Below are 25745 nucleotides of genomic sequence, written 5' to 3'. Positions count from 1 at the left end.
CCCATTTACATCACCATTACCTACTTACATTAACATAAATAATCTTAACAAAATATCTTCTCTACTTCGTGATATATGTCTCCTAGAACATATCATGGTTTATCTCATTGGCCATTACACTGGAATATCGTGATTAAAAACCTAGAAGTGATTTATTCAGTTATCTTTGATATCTCTACCATGCCCTATGCGGCTCTATAGCAAAAAGAGTTAACAGAGGTAAGAATAAATAGTCCGTCACAGTGACCTGGTATAACAGAGCGGTTTGTGGCTGGCTACACTGTTCATTTTAGGAGCAAGCATATTGTTTATTTTTTTTCGTATTCAAGTGTTGGATATGAATTGGTATTAATCTATGTATCTATCATAAAATGTATACTGCAAATAGTAACACACCTTCTTGATAAGTGTATAATTGTTCCCAGTCATGTTACAGGTAATTGTGAGTATAGAAACTAATTTGTGTCTGTGACTTTAACTCTGTTGCAGGGAGGGGAATGAACCAGGTGACTCTATGTCCATTACATACTCTGAACTCCTAGGGAAGGTCTGCCAGTTTGCCAATGTCCTGCGTGCTCAAGGTAAAAAAAATAAAATAAAATAATAATTTTGTTAATGTTTTTTCAATCATTTTCTTATTTATTTATATGACAAATGGGGGGTGACAGTTTTAATTTTATTTATATAATATAGGATGCACACTATAACAACTTCTAACAGTAAATATAATCTGACTTTATTATGTACAACAAGTACTATAGTGACAAACAAGACCAAAAATAAACAAAATAATAAGTAGAGGCAATACAATAATACAATGGTACAATATCAAGAAATCTTACAAGCCACAAGACAGAAACACGAGTCACCAAACCCCCCAACGTTTCGGCACCAACTGTCTGCCTTTATCAAGGGTACCCTTGATACCCTTCTGTTATTTTGTTTATTTTTGGTCTTGTTTGTCACTATAGTACTTTTTGTACATAATAAAGTCAGATTATATTTAATGTTTGAAGTTGTTATAGTGTGCATCCTATATTATATAGATATTTGGATATTCAAACATTTAAGGGGGTGTTTATATGGTTTACACCTAGCTATTTAAAGGGACACTATAGTCACCCAGACCACTTCAGCTCAATGAAGTGGTCTGGGTGCCTGGTCCCTCTAGGGTTATCCCTGCCTGATCTAAACATAGCAGTTTCAGAAAAAACTACTATGTTTACATTTGGGGTTAAGCCAGCCTCTAGTGGCTGTCTTCCGGACAGCCACTAGAGGCGCATCTGCCTCCATCAAGCAGACCGTCCATAGGAAAGCATTGAAAAATTCCGGGTACTAATCGGGGGAGTTGACGTTGGCGGAGGAGGAGAGGTAAGGGAGCCCAGCGGTGGAAGAAGGTGAGTAACTGAAGGGGTTCAGCACCACGGGGTGGGGGCACCCTCAGGGTACTATAGTGTCCGGAAAACCAATTTGTTTTCCTGACACTAAAGTAATCCTTTAATATAATTGTGTGTCTCCATGTGATTATTTTTTTTTTTTTGCATTTGATTTTATTGGAATAACATTTTTATAAAACTCTCTCTAATAACACCAATGTTTTATTGACTTGATGCATATAGGTAACTTGGAAAAAAAAAAGCCATGAATTTAAGGCAAAATCTGTATGTGGATAGTGTCTGAGCTGACATGATTTGACAGTCAAGGTGGGCAACTTAGCTGACCTTCATGGTGCCAATCAGTCAGAGATTGATGAGATTAACCTTGGTAATGAGAAGACTTGGGAGTGCATGGGAAAAAATACATTGGCTTGTCCCATCCCTCTCGGTTCTCTACTGTCTGTTCCTTATGAGCATATCTGCCCTTTTTATTTATTTATTTTGCTTCTTTTTGTCACTTTCATGGTGTATTAAATCTCGTTCAAGCCAGTAACCAATGGAGTCAACATTGCAAATTTGAGCTTATTAGTAAATGCCATAGTGGCCCCCATCTACTACGTAACTGTGACATAGCGGCTTGTAAACTACATAATCATCATTGTCTATTGGCCCATTGTAACAATTATATATGGTTGTATGTATCGGACAATCATCGTTAGAAATACATTCCGTGTGATTCATGCTTATATAATATATATACACTTTGCAAGCATGACATTTGTTTTGATACTCAACATTTACAGTCTGTTATGTACTTTTCTTTGTTTATACCTTGATAAAAATGTGTTTTACCATAATACAGTGCAGGGAGAATGTCAAAGTCGGCATGCCTCTCCTTTCTTTCTCGCCAGACTGGGTAGATTTATAGAAGAAGGGTGAGCGCACAGACAAGTCCTTATCTCTCCTAGAGCTTGTAAACTGCTGCAGGCTCTAGCAGGCAATTAACAGCAGGAGATAAGAATCTTCTAAATGAAACACAATAAAGGAAGTTTAAAGATTAGGCAAATCAAACTAGGAGGTGCAGATCGGGGAGTAAAGCGTGGGTTTATCCCATGATCTTTGTCTTCTGAATAGCTCTCAAAGGGAATCTGATATAGCGATTAGAAGCGAAAATATTCCATAGAAGGAATAAAAATGCATAAATGCACAATATCAGCAAAATGTAAAACCTTTTTAATAAAACATCAAATGATTACAATTTCAGATTAAAAGCCCATAAAATTCACTGATTTATGTGGGTCATCACACAAAGTGCTAGATCTGCTTGATGACACTTTGGATACCAGGCATCTTCTTCCCAACTCGTCTTCTCATAAATGTGAATCTGAAAATCACCAGGACTAGAATGTGTTTACCTTTTGTAATTTGCTTATTTGGACCAAATACTAGAGGCTCAGAAACTCTGCGTTTAAAAACGGGCGTGCGTTGCTGCTTGGGTCTCAATTTAAAATGTCGTAGATCTTCAGTATTTGTGGATCTCCGTTTGTCAATCTCTGAATGTCCTTGTTGGGCTGTTCTCCGTATTTTATGGCCTTGCGGTTAATTTTTGCTTTGAAACGGAGAGCAGTCTGATTAGGATATTTGGAGACTGATGACCCACATATATGGAGGATAAATGCCATTTTATTGTGGGACAGATTTTAAGATTTCAAATCTGTAATGCACGGCCAATTTTAAACATGTGACCTTATTGTTTGTCCTGTGTAAGGACTTGCATGTTGGTAATTTTTATGGGCTTTGAATCTGAAAACTGAAATTGCGTTCATGTGGTGTTTTTATTTTTATTAATGTTTAGAAATAATTATATATATATATATATTTTTTTTTTTCTGTTTTTTTAAATTTGTATTCCTTGCATGAAGCATTTTAGTTTTGAATTGCTATATTAGAATTCCAGTGAGAGCTATTAAAGGACTACTAAAGTCGCCCATCTCAATGAAGTGGTCTGGGTACAGTGGACTTGCTATTTAATCCTAAATTGTAAAACATTGCAGGGTTAAATACACCTCCAGACAGACGCTGAAGGAACTTCCTCTTTCAGAATGGCGTGAAACTCTGGCCTGATATTAAATGTTGCTGATGGCAGCATTTGTTTGGAGGAGTGGTGCGTTTTGCCGAGCTTGTGTATCTCCAATCCATTGCTTCTCTATGAAAACCTTTTGAAGGCAACCTATATGTCAAAAAAGATTTTACAATGTAAAAAAAGAATGTAATTTCCAGGACTATAAGTTCCCCTTAAGAATACAAGATGCTGGGATAGTCCATTCTTCACTCCCCTTATCTACACCTCCTACTTTGATAAAATTAGAGTGCATCAAACTTGTAAAGTATATTTTTTTCACTTCGTTGGTGAGAGTTGTGTTTTAGTGATTTGCTTTCTATAACATTTAAAAAAAAAAAATTTTTTTATTTTTTATAGGAAGTGTGTCGAGAGACTTTGTTACACACAGCCGGGGGAGGTGGGACTAGGGCGGCATAAACAAAGTGATTTAACTCCCAAATTGCAGAGAATTGAGCAGGGAGACAGCAGGGGCATTTATTATACACGATAACTGCTTTGTTAATGTAAAGTTAGTATGGTGCTTAAAGTGTCCCTTTAATTACAGTGAAGGTTAGGGACAATTTAAAATGTAAAACGAAGTTCTGTAGGTACATATTTTTAGAGGCGAATAATGTTAAGGCCAGGCAAATTATGCAGGATATGAGATATTGAGCTTATCAAAAATTCTATATTATCCTATAGACTGTAAGCTCGTTTGAGCAGGGCCCTCTTCAACCTATCGTTCCTGTAAGTTTTCTTGTAATTGTCCTATTTATAGTTAGATCCCCCGCTTTAATAATATTGTAAAGCGCTACGGAATCTGTTGGCGCTATATAAATGGCGATGATAATAATAATGAAACCTTTCAAGATGGGGTATGGTTGGTAAATAATAATATTTTGCCGATGTTGTTTTTTCCAGGAGTCAAGAAGGGGGATCGTGTGTCCATTTATATGCCTATGGTGATTGAACTTGTGGTGGCTATGCTTGCGTGTGCCAGAATTGGAGCTATCCATTCTATAGTGGTAAGATACGGAACCTAAAAAATCTAGACAGAGACACGTATTGATCTAGGAATGGTTACAGTTACACATCGATCGTACCTCAGAGCGTAATAATGACACTGCCATATTTATTTTTTGTTATATTTTTTTCCCTATCCATCATTACTGTTTCCCTGTTTGTGTTAATAGCATGTAGATGGATCTGTCATCCACAAAACTATGTATGATAAGGTCTGCTCCAGGTAGTTCTACAATGTACCGTAATAGATGCATTGGAGTAGAAGATTAATCAGCAAATTGATGGATTAAATTCTAGATTGAATTAAATTCTTAACATAAAATGGTACATGATCTTCACCTGTGACATTTATAATGTGTCTCCTGGTACAGCGATGTGACTGTATGATTTAGATGGGAAATGTAATTGCAGTGTATCTACTTGCAGTCTGGCCTTGTGATGTTATTGTGACATTTACACGGAATCCACATGCACAATTACAGTGTGTCTATCGGTACTCTGATGTTACAGTCATGTGGTTGTCATATCAATTACAGGTTATCTACCTGTGCTCTGATGGTATAGGGATGTGTTTGAGATAATTTTAGTACCTAGTTGCACACCAATGCTGAACTGGCTTTCATTCAAATAGTAATAGGGGGAGGATTAATTTTGGATACAGAATTAAATATATCTTTAAAGCAGCACTGTCTTTTTTTTATTTTATTTTTATTTTTATTTTTTTTAAACCCCTTAAGGACCAAACTTCTGGAATAAAAGGGAATCATGACATGTCACACGTCACGTGTCCTTAAGGGGTTAAATTTATGTTTTGCGAGGACATGGCAAGTTGGGGATCCAGCTATCCAGATTGTTACTACCTGCATGCTGTCACAAACCTGATCCCAGCACTCGGAGCAGGACACAGAGATCACCAGGGTAACACAACTATTGGCTTCCAGAGATAAAGCTGTTGTTCGAAACGGCAGTGTAGCGGTGAGACCTCGAGGCACAGACAGCCGGATCGCCGGACTCGGAGAGGCGACCTGACGCAGAGATAGGGTTGCGGCCTACCAAAGGGTGCAGGCGCGGGAGAGGCGGCCGACCTCCCCGCCCGCGGCTCAGCGGATAACGCTGCAATCCCCAGGACCCCGATCTCCCCCCCCCCCTGGCCGGTGAGGGACATCCCGGCAAACTCAATCAAGCGACTGAACCAAGCACCCTGAAAAAGTGACACACGCGACTAGCAACCCCAAGAGGCGATTGAGGCCCAGCCAAAATGGCCGCCCAGCGAGGACAAAGAAAGGGGAAAAAGGTCAGCCATAACCCATTCCACCCCCTGAGAGCCCTAGATCAGCTCTGCCTGAATTTCTGCACGATACTGCTGGATAGGGGGGTGACCTACCAGCGAGCAGCACGACTTGTGGCCTCGTGGATTAGGCCAACCACCCGCCGACGCCACTATGGGCACCCATATCTGGCCTTTCAGGCGGCCGCGCAGACATCAAACGCCGGCATGGCAGGCCGCGAGGCCACACAAACTAGGGGCACATACCCGCCTCCGCCCACACTAGAGCGTATATTTTCTGCCTTAACTAACCTTGCACCTCACTACTGATATGCGGCGCAGGAACAAATATATAACGAGGCGATATTAATGTATATAGAAGTGAATGCGCAACACCCTCCAATACCTAACTAAGGTTAAACCACGAGTATAACCATTTGTCTGTGCCGTTGTGAAACTGTAAGCCAGATATGTATTTTCATAACCTAGATTAACGCCGTTATTAATGATATTATTGGATGCGACACAAAATTTAATGTTAACGAAGCTTACTTTCTACCGTGTTTCTACTCAACTACCTTTAAACATAAAATTTGTGCTAGATATTGCATGTACCTCTCTGTTAAACTGTCTACTATGTGTTGGAGGAATGCCGTTGGGGTACCTCACAACCGATTGTTAATATCTTATGCACAACAAAAATAAAGAATAAAAAAATAAAAAAATTTATGTTTTGCTTTTTTACATGTCCCCACCCTCGCCCAACACCACTTGCCTTTATTTAAATGTATTATCTTTTTATCCATGCGCTGGATTACAATACTTGGACCTCTTCATTTAGCTCTCCTCAGGCTCTGATGTCTGCAGTTTGCCCTTGTGTGGGATCCTTTCGACTGATGGAATATTGGGAAATTACCATGGCAACTGAAACCTAATCTTGCCACAGCGGGTTTTTTTTTTTTCTTTTCAATTTTTTACAACTTTTTTTTCCCCTAAAAGATGAATTTCCAAAAAATAAAATTGAGGGTAAATAGGCAAAAAAATAAATAAAATAAAAACAAACAAACAACCATGCAAAGTGACAGTGCTGCATTAATATATGTCTAATTATAATTGTCAAATTTTTTACCCCAAAATCTAACTGATTCTTGTTTTAATTGCCTACCCAGTTATCGAGATAAAGCATTCATGAATCTGAAATGAGCTGTAAGTTTGTAGTGTACACTAAAGCTGGATAGTATAAAAATGTACACCTTTTTTATATGGTTTTAATTGGTTTTTTTTTTGTGTTTTTTGTGTTTTTTTTTTTTCTCACTGAGGTGAAAGGGAGAAGCACTAGTGTGTTACTATGCACTTAAAATGCTTTGGTTCATTTTGACCTATAATTACCACACAAAATGCTTGCTTCACAATTTCCTGGTACACACACACACACACACACACTTTTTATTGCAGATTGACATTTTGTGACTATTCTTTTTGGTGTCAGTTTGCAGGGTTCTCTGCAGAGTCTTTGTGTGAACGTATTTTGGACTCTCACTGCTCACTCCTGATCACCGCAGGTAACTCTTCACCGAATCTTCTCTCCTTTAAACGCAGAGCTACTTCATTTTTTTAACCACACCCCTGGTATCATTATTTTAAGTTACGACGTGTATCTGAGGGCTGGAATTCTCTCAGCATGTTCCTTTCAGAATGAAACCATTGTGTCCTACAGCCTGAACTATTGCAATTCAATTTAACCTTCTCATGGGAAAAAATTGGGGGGAGGGAAGAGGTTAGGGAAATCCATCATGGGAGTGCTTGCTTTGTAATATTTGGAAAACAAGCTATTAGACTGTGGTTCTTACAATGCTCTGCCACCTGAGTCCTAAGTCCTTGATGTAGCTGTGACTCTAGTAGAGAGCTGAAGTGTTGGAGGGGGTGGAAATTGTGTTCATATATATATATTTGTGGGTACTTGCGTGGGCTGCAGGAGTTCTAGCAACCTTATTATAATTCCTTGAATGAAGATGAGCAATGATATTCTCATGGGAATGGATCTGGTGGACTTAAGATGGGCCTGCGACAAAGAGATGCACCCACCAGAAGCTTTATTTCATCTCCCAGAGACACTATGTCCTCCCCTGTTAATTGTTTTTCTACATGCCCCACCATGGAGGACCTGTACTTGGTCCCCCATTAATTAATTCGGGGGGAGGGGTCTGCTAACTGTTTAGTAGTCATAGCCCTACTTGCGGCATAGCGAGTAGGGGCATTCAGAGATTTTAATCTCCCTTATGCTAATATGGGGGTCATATTGATCCTCATAGAATGACCGGAGGCATGGGAGAGTTAGAAAGTGGCGGGTAGCACTGGTCCCCGCCACTTCTAATTTCACATATTAGAAGGAGGGAGACGCGAGCTGGTAGCTCCCTCCATGTAATAAACCGAATGAATGAAGAGGTCTTTGTTCATTCGTTTGAAATTTCTATTCATTAGTTCGGATTTCTGACGAATGAATGCATAGATGAAATTCCCGTCCGAATGTCTGACAATAGCGAATGCCCAACTGTTTAACTGGGAATGCATGGGAATTTCACAGCGTTATCTAGTGTGGACAGATGGCGTGTCCCACAGGGACTTAATGAGCCCACACAAAGATGGCGGCGCCCAGGACCTAGGTAGGGCATAAAGGGCATAAAATAGTTCTAAAAAAAAAAAAGGTTAAAGGGGGGCTTAGGGGCATTTGGGGATGACTAAAGGCACAATAAAATGTATAGCAGTCGGAACAGGAAATAGCCACACATACATCTAATTAGCCACAACTCTAATTATACAATTTTATAGCTGACCATTCACCCACTCTTAGTTGGCAATACGCCTACTGATTGAGAATACACCTACTGTATTCATTAATTCATTCACTCATACATACTTGGTAATTATTATTATATGAGGCTCCCCCTTTACTTTACCTTGGTCAGTAGTGCAGATAGGAGTTACTAATTGTAACGGCAGACATTGCATGTAGTCTATTAGTTGAAACATGTCCCCCGCACCCAGACATGTTACCTCCCTCTGCTGCCAGCTGTTCTCCCATACCTCCCCAGCAGTATAACCAGGTACTGGGTGGCCTGTATTTCATTAGCTGCCTGGCATCCAGTAATTTGACCCTGCTGTGCCAGGACAGGATACATAGTTGGTGGGGAAAGCTAAGTAGGGCAAGTCATGTTTAGGGAATGATATAAAATAAAATAAAAAAACTCCTTTAAAACTATCCTAGGATAGCAAAATTCCACCCTGTGTAGTTATTGCCCGAATCCTTTGGATCCAACAAGATCCACCGGCATTAACACCAATGCAAAGTAAATCTGTCTGTCTTTTTTAGATGGCTTTTATCGTGGGGATAAACTAATTAACCTAAAGCGGATTGCTGATGACGCTCTGAAGAAATGTACAGAGAAGTAAGTTGACATATTTAATATTCACCTTGACATATCTACATATATTTGCTACATTTAGTTTCTTTCTTTGCTCACACCCATCTTTACAGAATACCCCTTGTTTTGACAATATAGTCACCAGAACCACCACAGCTTAATGTAGTTGTTCTGGTGTTTATATCATGTTCCTAGAGGCTTTTCAATGTAAACACTTTTCAGAGAAAAGGCATGTTGTAGATCAGGCTTCCCAAAACTCCGGCCCTCCAGATGTTGCTGAACTACAACTACCATGATTCTCAGCCTATTTCATTCATAGAATCATGGGAGTTGTAGTTCAGCAACATCTAGAGGAATGGAGTTTGAGGAACCCTGTTGTAGATGCTGTTCCCAGCTCCACTGAGCTAAACCAAACCAGGAAGTAACAGGGTAAATTTATATGTATAAAACGAAGAGCATACACTCTTCACACATAAAGCATTTCAGCAAGCTTAAGGGACACTATAGTCACCAGAAAAACTACAGCTTATTGAATTTGTTTTGGTGAGTAGAATCATTCCCTTCAGGCCTTTTGCTGCAAACACTCTTTTCAGAGAGAATGCAGTGTTTACATTACAGCCTAGTGATAACTTCACTGGCCACTCCTCGGATGGCTGTTAGAGATCCTTCCTGGGTCATGGCTGCCTAAAATGCATCCAAATATTCAGTGTCTCCACCCTCTGCATGCAGGCACTGAACTTTCCTCATAGAGATTCATTGATTCAATTAATCTCTATGAGGAGATGCTGATTGGCCAGGGCTGTGTTTGAATTGTGCTGGTTCTACCCCTGATCTGCCTCCTTGTCAGTCTTAGCCAATCCTATGGGGAAGCTTTGTGATTGGATCAGGCCACCACTTCTGATGATGTCAGAGGTCAGAGGAAGTTCACAGGCAGAGGCTTTAGACTTTAATACAAGTAAGATTTTACTATCTTTAGGGGGGCAAGGGAGCTAGATAGTGGTTTTAACACTATAGGGTCAGGTATACATGTTTGTGTTCCTGACCCTTTAGTGCTCCTTTCAGCGTTTAGGGCTCTGGAATGTCCCTTTAATCCTTATGGTGTATGCCACCCCTTTGCCTCAGAGCTCAGAAATCTAATGATGAGAAAAGGAAAAACATTTTTTTATTTTTTATTTTTTTTTAAAAAAATGTTACCATAGTTCCAAGTACTCTAGCATGTCACAGTTAAACCGCAATAACGCTTTTATTTCTATCCTTTCAGGAATCATCCTCTTGGGAAATGCATTGTGCTGAGGCACTTGGGAAGAGACGACTCTGTGTGTGACGGAACAAATAAAACCTCACCTCCATGCAAACGGCCGTGTCCTGATATGCAGGTAAACGACACATGCAAAGCCCTTAGGCCACTCATACCCTTATCGGGTTGTAAGTTCATGGTTATCTGACAAGACTGGTGCAGTGCTGCAAAGGAGCCAATATTTTGACCAGGCCCTGATATATTGGTTCTGAACTATGATGTTTATGTTAAGTTCTATGAGCAAGTTTTAGACATTGAAATTAGATCATGGTAAGGCCTGTATCCCTTCCAGGTTCTTTAGATTCCTCTTGCAGGAATTTCTACCTGAGATTTGGACAAGATTATGGTGAGGCTTGTATCTGAATCAATTCCCAGTTATGCGTAAAGGGCCATAAGGACTGTGGGTTGGCTTGTGGCTAACCAGAAGTTTTATCAGACTCTATGTGCAATGTCTACCTTAATTTGGGACATGTCCGTGGTGGTAAGGCCTGATTTCACAGGCTCACTTTTTTTTTGCTTCTGTCCATAATAAGTTATTCCTACATTCCCTAACCAGATCTAGTTTACTAACTGTAATGGCTTAATAAATAACATTACTGTTTTTCTTGTCTGAGTGTGTTCATGAAGAGTTGGCAAGATCAATGTAAGATTCTGATGAGCCAAGAGATATTTTCATGTCAGTCCTCAGTATTGCCTTATCAGAACGTATAACATATGCAAATTATCACTTAACAGAACCTTAAGAATGAATATCCTGCACTCTAAAACCGTTTATGTAAAATATATTTATTCTTCAAAATTAGTCAAGCTGGTGGAATGGGTGGTGGGCTTTGGAGCTTGCTGAGCAGGATTCAGGGGGGGAATATGAGGCTGGGGTTGGGACCCAAAACTTGGTTGCCCGGGTGTTAGGTGGGCCCTCATTGGTTGGAACAGACACATCATATTCATCAGGTTGCAGACCACAATTTAGGAATTGGTCACCAAACTATTACCATGTCAAATGCAGGTTAAGAACCACTGATGTAGAGCATATAGGGGTGGCACAGATGTAGGACTCTGCTTTGAGTGTATATAATTGTATTTTAATCACTTTAGGCAAAAATAACTTCATTTTGAACCTTAGGGCCATTTCTGGAGACCTCACTGGTTGAGATGTTGAACATTATGCATAGCATTTGCACCTTTCACAAAGAGTTACACATTTACATCCTTTACAGAATTCTTCAGAGCAAGTCCACAATTTCACTCAAAAAAGCTTTAGTCCCAATAATATGATGTAGTTATGGTTAGCGTATGCAACTGTTAATTACAGTTTTGAAAAAGAACTATATCCTTTTTGTTTTTGTCAGAGTGCTAATTTATGGAAAAATATAGTGGCACCATTTTTCTCTTGGTCTGCAAAAAACTGAATGCGTTTGTGTCTGGGTTTTTAACAGGGAAAAAAGCAGGAAAAATCAAAGAGAGCTCCTCCCCAGGTATTGCGTTTTTACCCCAGTCCCCTTACTGGAGTCACCTCTGTGTTGTTAATCTCCAGCCTGTCTAACTAACAGCACTGTGACTGTCTGTCTGTGTCATAAATGTCATTACCAATTCCAGTGGGAGATCACAGTGAGAGTACAATAACCGTACTCTGCTATTTTCTCTCTTTAGTCTTCAAATGCTTAAAACGAAGGCCGATAAATCACCGTGATCTAATGTCTTCTTGAATCATTAATCAGTCTAGTTTATAATTTGCTTTGGGTGTGTTGCCAAATAACCTGGACTTATGTGTAATCTTTATTGCTCCGATCTTTTATTAAACCTTGTTAAACATATTTCACAGTTTTCAGCCAGGCAATAAATCAGTAATCAAGGTTAATAAATGAAAGTATATATTCTTTTATTTACTTTTTATTTCTTAACAAAATACTGCTTTTTAGCGCTTGGTAGCTTCGTTATTGGGAAGATGTATGTCTGTATACCAGGGGTGCCCAAAAAGGTAGATCCCCAGATGTTTTAAAACAACAACGTCCTTGATGCTTTGTCATTCTCTGGCATTCTGAAGGCATGCAAAGCATCATGGGAGTTGTGGTTCTACAATATCTGGTGATCTACCTTTTGGGCAACACTGCTGTTGATCATCCGAGGCTCCACTCTCTTATTAATCATCAGCATTAAATGTAATGGTTTTCTTTTTTTTAATATATACCTGACTTAGGCGCATATAATGGTGATTTAGTTACAACATAAGATCATATAAGATCATACATTGCACAAACTCCCTTGGTTTTGCGCAGCCTTTCTGGTTATATATTACAGGTGATACTCGAAGAATTAGAATATCGTGCAAAAGTTCATTTATTTCAGTAATGCAACGTAAAAGGGGAAACTAATATATGAGATACACGAATTACATGCAAAGCAAGATAGTTCAAGCCGTGATTTGTCATAAGTGCGAAGATTATGGCTTACAGCTCATGAAAACCCCAAATCCACAATCTCCGTAAATTAGAATATTACATGCAATCAATAAAACAAGGAGTGTACATAGAACAATATCGGACCTCTGAAAAGTATAAGCATGCATATGGACTCAGTACTTGGTTTGGGCCCCTTTTGCAGCAATTACTGCCTCAATGCGGCGTGGCATGTGGCACTGCTGAGGTGTTATGGAAGACCAAGATGCTTCAATAGCGGCCTTCAGCTCTTCTGCATTGTTCAGTCTCGTGTCTCTCATCTTTCTCTTGGCAATGCCCCATAGGTTCTCTATCGGGTTCAGGTCAGGCGAGTTTGCTGGCCAGTCAAGCACACAGTAATCCCACAGTTATTGAACCAGGCTTTGGTGCCAAGTCCTGATGGAAAATTTAAGTCCACATCCCCATAAAGCTGGTCTGCGGAAGGAAGCATGAAGTGTTCCAAAATCTCTTGGTAGACAGCTGCGTTGACCCTGGACTTAATGAAGCACAGTGGACCAACACCAGCAGATGACATGGCTCCCTAAATCAACACAGACTGTGGAAACTTCACACTGAAAGCATCTTTCAGTGTGTGCCTCTCCATTCTTCCTCCAGACTCCTGGACTCAAAATTTGCTCTCATCAGAAAAGAGGACTTTGGACCACTGAGCATATTGTTCTATGTACACTCCTTGTTTTATTGATTGCATGTAATATTCTAATTTACTGAGATTGTGGATTTGGGGTTTTCATGAGCTGTAAGCCATAATCATTGCACTTATGACAAATCACGGCTTGAACTATCTTGCTTTGCATGTAATGCGTCTATCTCATATATTAGTTTCCCCTTTTACATTACATTACTGAAATAAATGAACTTTTGCACGATATTCAAATTTTTCGAGTATCACCTGTATTGGCTTTGTGGCAGGCTGATGCAATTTATGATCATATACTGTAACTAAATTGACATTAATTTTGTCAAATTTAGGTGTTAAAAAATAAAAACACTTTCATTGTGTGAGCTTTGAAGTGTATGTCATGTTTCCAGGCTCAGGGGAGTGCAGCATTCCTGGTTTCATATGCCTTTGACAGCAGCCACTGCTAAAGATGCTCCTCCTTTTATCTGCTAGGTTAAACATGGCTTCACCTCTGATGATAGGAAGCTTTATGAAACCATGCTTAAAGCAAGGGCGGTGCCTCTTCAAGTACAGATTGTTTTGGTTATTCACTAACGTCCACTTTTCAGAACCACTAAAACTCAGTGGAAAGTTGTGAGTTCAGTGAACCAGTACCAGAAGAGCATTCCTGGGTTTCTCAAGACAAATAAATAGTTTTTTGTTCACTTTACTGGCCGTTGGCTCGGCAACATTGCTGCAGTCTTTACCCCTAATTGGGTGTGGAGGGAAATGTCCAATGCAGCTTTCAATGAACCCCCAAGGTTCCAAGAGCATGTTCTCAGGGTTGCTCTCAAATCCTATAATGATAATACATTGCGGACTCTAAGGGGAACCAAGGAGCACAAACTTTTTCAATGTAGGGTAATAGCTGCTTGATCCAAGGATAAATCTGACTGCCATTCTGGGGTCAAGAAGGAATTTTTTTTACTAGTTTGTTGGAAGTGCTTCAAACAGGGTTTTTTTGCCTTCTTTTGGATCACCAGCAAAAAACAAATGTATGGAATGCTGAACTGGATGGACGCAATTTTCTTTTCATCTGTGTAACTTTTTCCTTAAAACAAGGGCCACACTTTCTATCTACACAATGCCAGTATGGCATCAACCAAACCATTGCATCCGGTGAATCTCACAATTCTAGATCACACAGAATTGTTTTAAAATATTTATTCTCAGAGCTACTTTCCATAACACATAAACTGTCTATGCTGCAAGTTCTCAGTTCCGTCTCTCAGTCCCCCTAAACAATACAGCTTTACCAGTAATTTTCTGGGGCAAGACACCTAATATATACCGGCCTACCTCAAATCCTAATAAATTGGAATCTCGTTTCAACAGGGCTTTGTTTTCCTCTAATATTCCCTTTCTATAATTGTAAAGTGCTGTGGAATATATTCGCTATATAAATGAAGATGATGATAATATACATCACTTTAAGTAGAGTTCAAAGACTATGCCATTATGAGCTTCTAGGAACTTAGAGAACCAATGTTCTATAGTGGAATTAAAGCCCCTCTCAGCCTGCTCCAAAATTAGTATTTCAGAAAAAGAAAAACTTCATTGACTGTGTTGAAATTTCACTGAAATTCCAATCCTGTCAAAAGAAAGGAATTCTTGTGAAAGAATTAAGTGAAAGACTTTGTCTTCATATTTTTCCTATGCTTTACAAAAAGGCGGAGCTACCTCTTGTCAAGTTCGCAGCCATTATTGGTGACGGCTGATGGGAATAAGGCTCTGTCTATAGAGAATCCCGTTGTCTTAATGGGTCCTGCATAGACCTTAGTGTTGTATCTTGCAAAGAAGGGAGTGAGTACAACGCTGATGTGGGCTCCTGGCAGCTGAACTGAACTCCCAGCAGGAAAGTGGTCCAGCAGTCCTTGCAAATTATACAAACTCTCCAAATTTAGTGTATGTTTTCTTCCATTTTTTTGACATAATAGTTTCAGAAGGTAGCCAACAAATTGTTCCCTGTTTTAAAGGGTTTGTACCGAATAATGCCGTAATATTCTTTGAGTATCCTGTTAGGATGCAACCTGTAAGGCATGGATTGCTTATCTAATGACCACTGGATCCTTTCTCAGTTCAAAGACTTGTTCTGGCTGATTTTGTTCTCATAGTTTATTCATGGACAGCCCAATGTGTATAATTTAATCTCCAAAGCATCCATGCGTATATAGGAGAATATGCTAACAACTACAACCTAAAGCTCGTACTGTGTTAACTCAGTAGGCTGTTCCATTACCTTGCTTTATATTTTAATATTCTTCTTCACACAGCACTGTGCAAAATTGGATAGTACATTCAAGGAAAACAATGAGGTGAACATTATTGCCTATTTTTTTTAATGCATTAATAAATACATTCTAAGGGCCTGAAGTGTACAGTGTAGTCTAAGCAGAGCTTCAGGAAAACCCTTCCATCTCCAAGAAGAAGCTCCACCAATGTCGAGCTCATTCTGGTCTGTGAGGTGCAATCTCAACTCATAAACCCATGTCCAGCATGACTTTATGGGATCAGGCGTTTGTCCCCTGGCTGCAGTTCCACTTATCAAAAAGGATGAGTGTGCACTTGGCCTTTTGAAAAATACATACAGTTTTTTGTTTTGTGCAGAAATCGGCAGAACCAGCAACCATGTATATGCTCTATTGTGGAGAGATCAGCTCGGGTTGTGCATGTGGCATATGCAGACTGTGTATATGACTTGGACAAAATTGACAGAGGTCCGGGTTTCTAATCGGCAGCTCTGGGGTTCTCTCTTGTAGTTGCAGAGATTTTTAAAAACTGCCTCCATGATAAGCTACTCTCAGAACTGTACCATCACCTGGAATAATACCAAATTCTTACGGTGCTTAGAGTGACCATTTGAAAAAAAAATATTTTGGTGATCACAGTGCTTTTTTTTTTTTTTTGGCCTTTAGCTGCTTCCTAGTATTGAGCAGTACAGGTGGTTTTTAATGTCCTTACAAATCACAAACCTTTGCATATCATACATGAATTTAATACAGCATGCTGGTAGTGTGAAGTCTGTGCATCCGGACCCTAATCACCACTAATATAATTCTGATAATTTTCTATTAATGCTAATTTGCACATTTTTTTTAGTATGCCTTCAAAACAGAATTAAACGTGTTCAATACAGTTTTTTTTTTTTTGTGTGTGCGCTTTGTACTTGAATTACCTTTTGCATTTCATAAATTCCACTTAAAGAAAACTAATTGTAAATTGTGTCCGTGTAAGTATTATTTCAGGGAATTTTCAATTTGCTTTTTAAAAAAAAATAAATAAAAAAAGTTTACATTTAAAACCAAATTTTTAAGAAACCAAGATAACGAGACCGACCATAATAGATTAAAGAACGCAATGGTGGTAGTATACATGAATACCAAACTGTAACTGCACATGAAACTGCATAGTTCTCTTTCTAGTAAACTGTGTAATTAGGACTGAGCATAGCAAAGTACTGGATGGGGGTGAGGAATGTAAGAGGGAAGAAAAAGAAAAGGTAAAGAGGTGGCATTTAGAGGGGATACACAGGTTCCCGTCACTTCAAGCTACACAACTGAAATAACCCAGTAATGAAACTATCACAGGCTTGGTAGAAAACAAAATACACAAAGTATTTACAAGGTAAGTGGGGTGCTTGCTTTAACAGTTTACTAATACCCATGTTCTGTGCAGACCATGTGGAACCCATCCAGAGATCAATGGTGGCATGACCTGATAAAAGACGTCAGCCTGGAGTGTGAGCCTGAATGGTGTGATGCAGAAGATGAACTTTTTATTCTTTACACCAGCGGCTCCACTGGAAAACCCAAGGTAAACAAACAAATCTAGAACACTCTTTTATTCAATAAAGATTAGTTATTATTACACATTTGATCAATTTTGACATTTTTTTTTTTCTTCAGTATTGAATCTTTAATGCGATATTCCATCAATCCTGCCTTAATAATCACTAGCTGATCTGGAAGTGTATAGTGACAAAGAACTTATTTCACTTTTTTTCTGTGACTCATGAATTAAGGGAACATTATAGCGTCAAGAACACAAACGTGTATTCCTGACCCTATAGTGTTAAAATCACCATTAAAATGTACATTATTTCCGGCATCGTGTTGGTCAGATGGCGCTGGCGCTGGCCCTGCCCTGATCTGCCTCCTTGACTGACCTCATTAGAATTGATGTTCTCAGCCAATCCAATGCTTTCACATAAGAAAAGCATTGGATTGGCTGAGATTGTCAAGGCGGTGGGACAGGGACTGGCCCAAACATTGACCTGGCCAATCCGCATGTCCTCATAAAGGTGCATTGAATCAATGCATCTCTATGGGAATCGCTCAGTGTCTCTACGCGCTGTACCAGCACTGCCCCAGGAAGCTGCCTCTAGTGGCTGTCTGAGGAGTGGCCAGTGGAGGTATCCCTAGGCTGTAATGTAAACAATGTCTTTTCTCTGAAAAGGCAGTGTTTACAGCAAAAAGGCTGCAGAGACTGACTATGCTCACCAGAACAACCACATTAAGCTGTAGTTGTTCTGGTGACTATACTGTCCCTTTAAATTCTAGTGAGCTAGGTAGGAGGTTTAAAAGTTTTGTAGATCAGTGTTTGGGTAAAGTAGAAACTCTGAGGCACATCCCATTGGTAGCCATGGTAATTGCAAAACATTTAACGCTTTGCCTTAATATTGTTTTTTTTTTATTTTTGTTTTGATAATTATGGTACAGTATCAGACATGAAATATTTCATATGTTCTAATCATTAATAAAACATTATTAGTCTGTTTATTGTGTTGTGAAACCTAAGGCTTTCGCTAAAGTGAAAACTGGAACCAATTCAGTGTGAATTTCACATTTTTGGACACTATTGCCGAGTTTGGGAAAATTAACCAAATTTGTTGTTTTCAGCTGGACGAATTTAATGTTTCATTGTTGCTCTCTATAGGGAGTAGTGCACACAGTGGGTGGATATATGATATTCACTGCTACAACCTTCCAGTATGTGTTTGATTACCATCAAGATGACGTGTACTGGTGTACCGCTGACATCGGATGGATCACCGGCCACTCCTACCTCACCTATGGACCCCTAGCCAATGGAGCAACCAGTGTTTTAGTAAGTTAGCATGTAGTCAATGGGATTCATGTATTTTTCTCTCTTTAAGAACTCACCGCTCCATTTTTCATCTTTTTGCTCTCTGTTGCTCCTCTTCAGAATCATCACGCCCCCTCCCCCCCCCCCCCCCCCCCACTCGATTATCCTTTTGGTGTTCCCCTTACATTGTATCCCTTCTTTCTCTTAAACTACAGCAATTTTTACCAAAGTAAAGGGAATTAAAACTTCTTTATAATCTCCAGCATTTTGAAAAGCTTTAGCTGATGATAACAGTCTGATACTGTGCTGTCTGTACTTTGCATAAAGAGATGGGGGGAAAAAAATTGCGCTAACTGTGCAAAGAAAACTTAATTTAGCATAGCCACGTTATTAAATACGTTAAATTAAAACCAGATTGATTACTTGTCTATTGTAATAAACTGGGCATGTGTGCTACTTATGAAGAATTGAGCTTTTCATTGCAGTGCAACATTGCATTATATCTGGCCACTGTGATGTCACACAACCAGTAAAATTCTCTAAAATTATGTGCCCCCACCCAAAAAGTGTTGATTTCCTCCCACCCCCTAGAAACAAGAATCCACTTCACTACCTTGGCTGCTGTTAATTCGGGTCCACTCTGCTGCAAAGTCATACCTCACCAACCACGTTTCTACCTGCAGTCTGACTTGGAAGACCCATAAAATTGTAGAATGACTTTACCACCTCTATGCCATTCAGTGATGCACCAACATGTTTCCTATGTACTGCTATATCTGCCAGGCTGATCAAACCCTACCTCACTCCCATGTTTTATTTCTTTGTCTAGTAACTCACTCTAATGGTTTTGCTTTCTGTTGTTCCATTTCATAACCCATCTTCACTCCAGCATCTCTGCCCCACTCTCTCCTCACTTTTGCTTCACCACATTTCACAAACCCGAATGGCCACTTTTCTACCTTTTCTGACCTCTTACGCCAAACACGGCTGTGTGTAACTGGCTTCCAGGTATATCTGCATAACGCAAATCCAAGAGTGATAAAGAACTACATGTGTCAATTACCCCAGGCCATGAAAAATGGCATCAAGCTAACACAGAATTGTTCCATATTAAGCATAACTCATGTTTCTATCTTCAAACTTCTGAAATGGACAGCAATAGATAAAAAAAAAAACTGCCAAGATTCGCACAGACTTACCTCCATCCTTAACTTTATTTCCCTTACTGCTAATAATTGAACAAAGATGATCAATTAACTTAATATTCATAACTGGTTTCTCTTGGGTTATTGCTGTGCGTACCTATCCTAGCTTTTGCGAACATATACAGCACTGTCTCTTTGGCCTCAGCCACTTCACAATCAAACATCCCATTTATTAAATAAAAAAACAGCTATATGAATACTTTCTTCTTTTTAAGATCTCATCTGGTGTTTATAATACATGGAACCTGAAGTGTTGAGGCCATCCCTGTATAACCAAATTAAAATTTCTCATTAGCATGCCCTATATCATCACCTCCATCCCTCTCTCCCTGACCTACTGTTCCTAATCTATGTACCCTATTCCGAATGGAATTGTTCAATGATGATTCTTCTCTCCTGTGACCTCCCATTCTCTTTATTCTGTAATCCTTTGCAACAAAACTTGACGTAACACTGTAAATGATTTACATACAAATGCCTAAGCAGGGTTTTGGAATAGGGACTTTAATGACCTGCCATCTGTTATTCCATAGTTTGAAGGCCTCCCAATATACCCAGATATTTCCCGAATGTGGCAGATCATCGATAAGTATAACGTGAGCAAATTTTATACGGCCCCGACAGCCATTCGACTGCTGATGAAGTATGGAGATGAACCAGTGGAAAGGTATTACTCAATAGTCAAAAGTGAATATTTCCAAATATGTTTGCAGTAGCTTCCATACATGGACAGGGTGCCCATTAAATGAAGAGATTTGTGGCAAAACTGTAGACCTCTGCAGAATTTGGCTATAAAAGCTTCACATTGCAGGGCTTAGCTCAGGAAAGCTAATGGAAGCTCCTAAACCGCTTTCACTGAGCTGCAGACCCCAGGTATGGAAACTGTTCTAGAATTGGGGACAACAAGGGCACTTCTGGAGTATGCCCCTATATATACCAGTTTACCTTCAAAATATAATTGCTTTGATTTAAGATGATATTGTTGAGGGTGCTAATCTTATATGGGAATTGCCACCAAATACAGCATTGAAAATCGCATATAACATTAACCTCGAAGGTAGAGTGTTGCAAACCTAGCTTAGTTCACTTTTTATTTAGAGGCCCACTACATTCAGAGACTGAGACAATGAAATATATTTTCCTAGCCAACAGTCAGGATTTTAGTTTGATTTCCTTGTCCAGTAAATAACATTCTTAACGATAAGAGCACTAAATGTGCAGTAAACTAAAAAGTCTGTAAATAAAGAGATTTAACAAAGCAAACTTTAATACGTATGTAACCGTTAATAACAACCGTGAAGATATGAAATTTTTATCACTATTTAGCTAACTCTTTGAATGCATGTCGTTTTCTGGTTGGGGTATGTAGTGGTTGTATGCTGACGATTTCCATCGTCCCAGTTTTTTGATTATGTGTACGGGTTCCTGGAATAGCGGTGGTCTGTTCGGGATTCTCTCTGCTGTGGAATGTACTTGGTAGAAAACCTGTAGGTTAGAACGAGAGAGGGCATCAGCTGAAATCATTCGCAAATCATGTGGAAGTGTTGTGTTGCTGCCATCCACGTTAGTCTCCTGACTAGACTCATGATTGTGAGGTATGAGGACCTGCCCTTGTTAATTATGTTGCATGCCGCCGTGTTATCTGTGTAGCATTTTACTGTCTGTCCTTCCAAAGGTAGCTCCACACTTGGGCTGCTGCCACTATGGGGTAAATTTCGAAAAGATCAGAGGTGCTGTTAAATGATGGCAAATTTATTGTCTCTATCGGCCATATGTCTCTGAACCATTTATCTCCAAAAATGGCTGCGAACCCCGAGTGGGCTGCCGCATCTGTCCATAATACTGGGAAGTTTTCTGTAAAAGGTGGAATTAACATGTTTATGCCGTTCCAGTCAGCCATAAATTGGCTCCACAAAGACCGATCTGCCTGTCCGTCCAGTGTGACTTCGCTTTTGTCGCTTGGTAGGTTTGGTAACAGACTAAGTAGTCTGGAAACGAAAGCTCGACCTTGTGGAATTATTTTCTTGGCGAAGTTCAGAGAACCCAGGAGGGATTGGAGGTCTTTTCGAGACGTAGTACCTATAACGAGGAATAACTCTGATTCTGCCTTGATTCTCTGAATTTTGTCGACGGGGAGACTCGCTTGCATTGTGACTGAGTGTAGGCATATGCGTAGAAATGTCAGGTTGGTGGTGGGACCTACTGTTTTGTCTGTAGCTACCGGTAGCCCTAGTGTGGAAAAAAGTGCTACTGTTTTAAATATACTTTGAGGAGTGGATGTGGGACTTTCTACTATCAGAAAGTTGTCTTAGTAATGAATTACGACTGGACAGCAGCTGATATTCAATAGGAGCCAGCACAGCGTTTCTGCAAACCGATTGAATAGTTTGGGGCTACTCTTGGCCCCGAAGGTTAAGCGGTTGGCGAAATAATAAAGACCTTTCCATTTTATTCCATGCAGATGCCATGGTGACGGGTGTATCGGAAGCAGCTTGAAGGCGTTGGAGATATCAGTTTTTCCAAACCCAGGAATGAGAATTACCTCCATGATGGCACTGGCGGAACTACCCTGGTCGCAGGAGTTGGCACGGCGACCGGGCCCCCTAGAATGACGGACCCTGTCACAGCTGCGACTCCTGCAACCGTGGTAGTGCCGCCAGTGCCATCATGGGGGTAATTGTCATTCCTGGGCTACCATACGGTCTCTAAGGCATCGTAACCAATCTGGCGAATTTCAATGTGAAAAAAATGAAACACAAGCCTTCTATTCTAATTACAATTTGTGGGACCTGCCTGATATCTCAGGCAGGAAGTCCAGAGAATTAAATTTGCTAGCACTATATTTAACCCTGTAACTTTTGAAAACACCATAAAACATGTACATGAGGGGTACTGTTATACTCAGGAGACTTCGCTGAACACAAATATTAGTGTTTCAAAACCATAAAGCGTATCACAACAATTATATCGTCAGTGAAAGTGTCATTTGTGTGTGAAAAATGTAAAAAAACCTAACTTTCACTGATGATATCGTAATATTGTGAAATGATATTGTAATACATTTTACTGTTTTGAAACACTAATATTTGTGTTCAGCGAAGTCTCCTGAGTAAAACAGTACCCCCCCATGTACAGGTTTTATGGTGTCTTCGAAAGTTACAGGGTTAAATATAGTGCTAGCAAATTTAATTCTCTGGACTTCCTGCCTGGGTTATCAGGCAGGTCCCGCAAATTGTAATTAATAAAATGATTTTATGTAAAAATATTACATAAATATATACGTAGAATTAAAATATATATATATATATATATATATTTGTGCTCGGAATTTATCTAATACGTAATGGAATGTAGAAGGAGAAGCAAAGTTGGTTGAGGTGTGCCGAAACCAACGGACGAGTAGGCCTTTAAAAGAGGGCCCACAAATGTGAATTGTTAATATAGATGGGTGTAGGTGGGTGGTGACAAACAGCTTGCACAACAAAGGTAAGTGGGGGGTAGGGTTTAAATAGGATCATAACTCCTCCCACAAATTCAGGCCAAATGGCCTTCCAACTTGTGCTTGGAATTTATCTAATACGTAATGAAATGTAGAAGGAGAAGCAAAGTTGGTTGAGGTGTGCCGAAACCAACGTACGAGTAGGCCTGTAAAAGAGGGCCCACAAAGGTGAATTGTTAATATAGATGGGTGTAGGTGGGTGGGGACAAACAGCTTGCACAACAAAGGTAAGTAGGGGGGGTAGGGTTTAAATAGGATCATAACTCCTCCTACAAATTCAGGCCAACTTGTGCTCGGAATTTATCTAATACGTAATGAAATGTAGAAGGAGAAGCAAAGTTGGTTGAGTTGTGCCGAAACCAACGTACGAGTAGGCCTGTAAAAGAGGGCAAAAAGAGGATTCAAAGAAAACACACTTTATTGCAAGTTTATACGGCTTGTGTACTGAAAGCTAGTAAGGAGCTTTTACTCTGATTGAGGTATATATGTAACTAAGCTGAGGATTACCTGTGGCCCCATCACCTAGTGATGTGGACTGGGGTGTAAGAGTTTGGAACCGCTGAGCAGCGCTTTTGCGAAAAAGAGAGACCAGCGAAGGAAGCCATGATGTAGCTTACCTTAATGGAATGTTTAGACGTGAAGTAATGGATTAGTACTGATAGTGTGTGGCTGACCTTGGATACGTAAAACAGAGTGACAGCATAGGAGGTATAAATAAGATGCTTGATATGTAGGTTTAGAGGAAAAGGCAAAAAAGTTAGATAGTTTAAAAAAGTCTTGAATCAAGCAAACTCTACTTGTGACATGGAACAATATACAAAGCCCTGGCGTGAGTGATAGAGTAGTCGTGAAACTGCGTGAAGCGTGCGTATCTGTATGAGGTGTAACTGTGTGCTTAGTCCAAGATTATCTCATGAAAAGGTATCCTGGATGGTATGTCGTAGGTCGTAGGGAGACCTTAAACTGAGCGTGAAAGAGCTTCAGCGGCTGTGTTGTGGACACCAGGAATGTAAAAGCAGACTAAAAAGAGCGGAGAGGTTGCTGCCAGCCAAGTCAGCCTGTGAAAATAGCCACAAAATGGTTAGCGAGGATGGCCTCCCGAACGTAGGCCAGGTGTCATAGTGAAGGGTGAATAGATAGTAGAAAAAGAAAAGAAGGTGGAAGCTAAGGGAAAGACGCTCAAAAAATAGGGTTAACCAGCAATGAACTACCAAGGTAGTAACAGGAAGGAGGAGACAAGCTTAGAGTGCCCTTAATAGATTAGGATATCATTAAAATATAACTTTTAATAGTACAAAAATATAAAACGAACGGAGGGAGAAAAATAAGGTACTAAATGTATTAGTGTAAGACTAATGGCCAAATAGCAATTACAATATAACGTATATAAGACAAATCAAAAGAGAGGAACAAAGTACTGAATGTACTGATCAAAATCTGTTGGCTAGGTAGCAAATATACGTGCACCAATACTGTAACAGTATACTTAAAGAAAAAACGATGGTTGCTGGTTGTACATGCAGTATAACGGCAAATCCACCCCAAATCTCAATAGAGTGAAATTCAATAATGCAAGTGATGTATAATAGAGAATATACTGATAAGGGTCTAATAGCCAGCTGCTGCCGAATAACTAAACATGTACCAACCCTGTGACCTATGTAGAGAAAGACCGATATTTGCTGATAGCGTGTCCAGTGTATATATCGGCAGGTCTACATAAGGTCTCAGTTAAGATGAGGTTCAATCGTTCTAGTAATAGATAATAGATCTATGAAGTGCAGTGCAAGTATAAACAGAAAATATAATTGCTTCATTAAACACATAAGGAACGCAGAGGACTTGTTCACAAGTTTTCAGGATACCGCTGGTATAAGTCACTTGCAACAAAACAAAGTTGCAGTACAGACTAAAATAGTAATAGTAACTGTTGCTTGGTAGCAACATGGAATGTTACCAAAAAGTGCATTTGAATGATGGAGCCTAAATAGCTCAAAATAGACCATAAAGTCTGTTATACCGAGTAGACACGTGGAAAAGGGGTAAGCATCACGGTAGAATGTATACTAAAGGTGGATAATAGTCCCCAGTCAAAAGTCTAACCCCACAGTATAGTCTGCTCCAGTCATAACAGAAGTGGTGTACGGGATTCTTGTGAGAGTGCGGTTATGTCGATCCGAAGACCACACACTAAGCTCTTACACTGAATCACCTTTAGCCCCTAATTAGAATCCCGTACACCACTTCTGTTATGACTGGAGCAGACTATACTGTGGGGTTAGACTTTTGACTGGGGACTATTATCCACCTTTAGTATACATTCTACCGTGATGCTTACCCCTTTTCCACGTGTCTA

The 25745-nt window shown here is 39.7% G+C and overlaps 1 protein-coding gene across 2 annotated transcripts in view; it reads left to right on the top strand.

The window, feature by feature from the left end:
* ACSS2 (acyl-CoA synthetase short chain family member 2) overlaps nucleotides 1-25745 on the top strand; it is a 79544-nt gene that overhangs the window by 19502 nt on the left and 34297 nt on the right. The window contains exons 4-12 of one of the 2 annotated variants that reach the window (XM_063455780.1): nucleotides 490-581; nucleotides 4399-4502; nucleotides 7257-7329; nucleotides 9138-9213; nucleotides 10451-10565; nucleotides 11923-11961; nucleotides 17276-17413; nucleotides 18536-18706; nucleotides 20424-20557. In XM_063455780.1, the coding sequence (XP_063311850.1) occupies nucleotides 490-581; nucleotides 4399-4502; nucleotides 7257-7329; nucleotides 9138-9213; nucleotides 10451-10565; nucleotides 11923-11961; nucleotides 17276-17413; nucleotides 18536-18706; nucleotides 20424-20557 (942 nt within the window). The remainder of the gene's footprint in view (nucleotides 1-489; nucleotides 582-4398; nucleotides 4503-7256; nucleotides 7330-9137; nucleotides 9214-10450; nucleotides 10566-11922; nucleotides 11962-17275; nucleotides 17414-18535; nucleotides 18707-20423; nucleotides 20558-25745) is intronic. The other variant, XM_063455781.1, reaches the window with a different exon arrangement.

Source organism: Pelobates fuscus, chromosome 5 (genome assembly GCF_036172605.1).
Source record: "Pelobates fuscus isolate aPelFus1 chromosome 5, aPelFus1.pri, whole genome shotgun sequence".
Taxonomy (NCBI): domain Eukaryota; kingdom Metazoa; phylum Chordata; class Amphibia; order Anura; family Pelobatidae; genus Pelobates; species Pelobates fuscus.
This window is presented reverse-complemented; position numbering and strand designations above follow the sequence as displayed.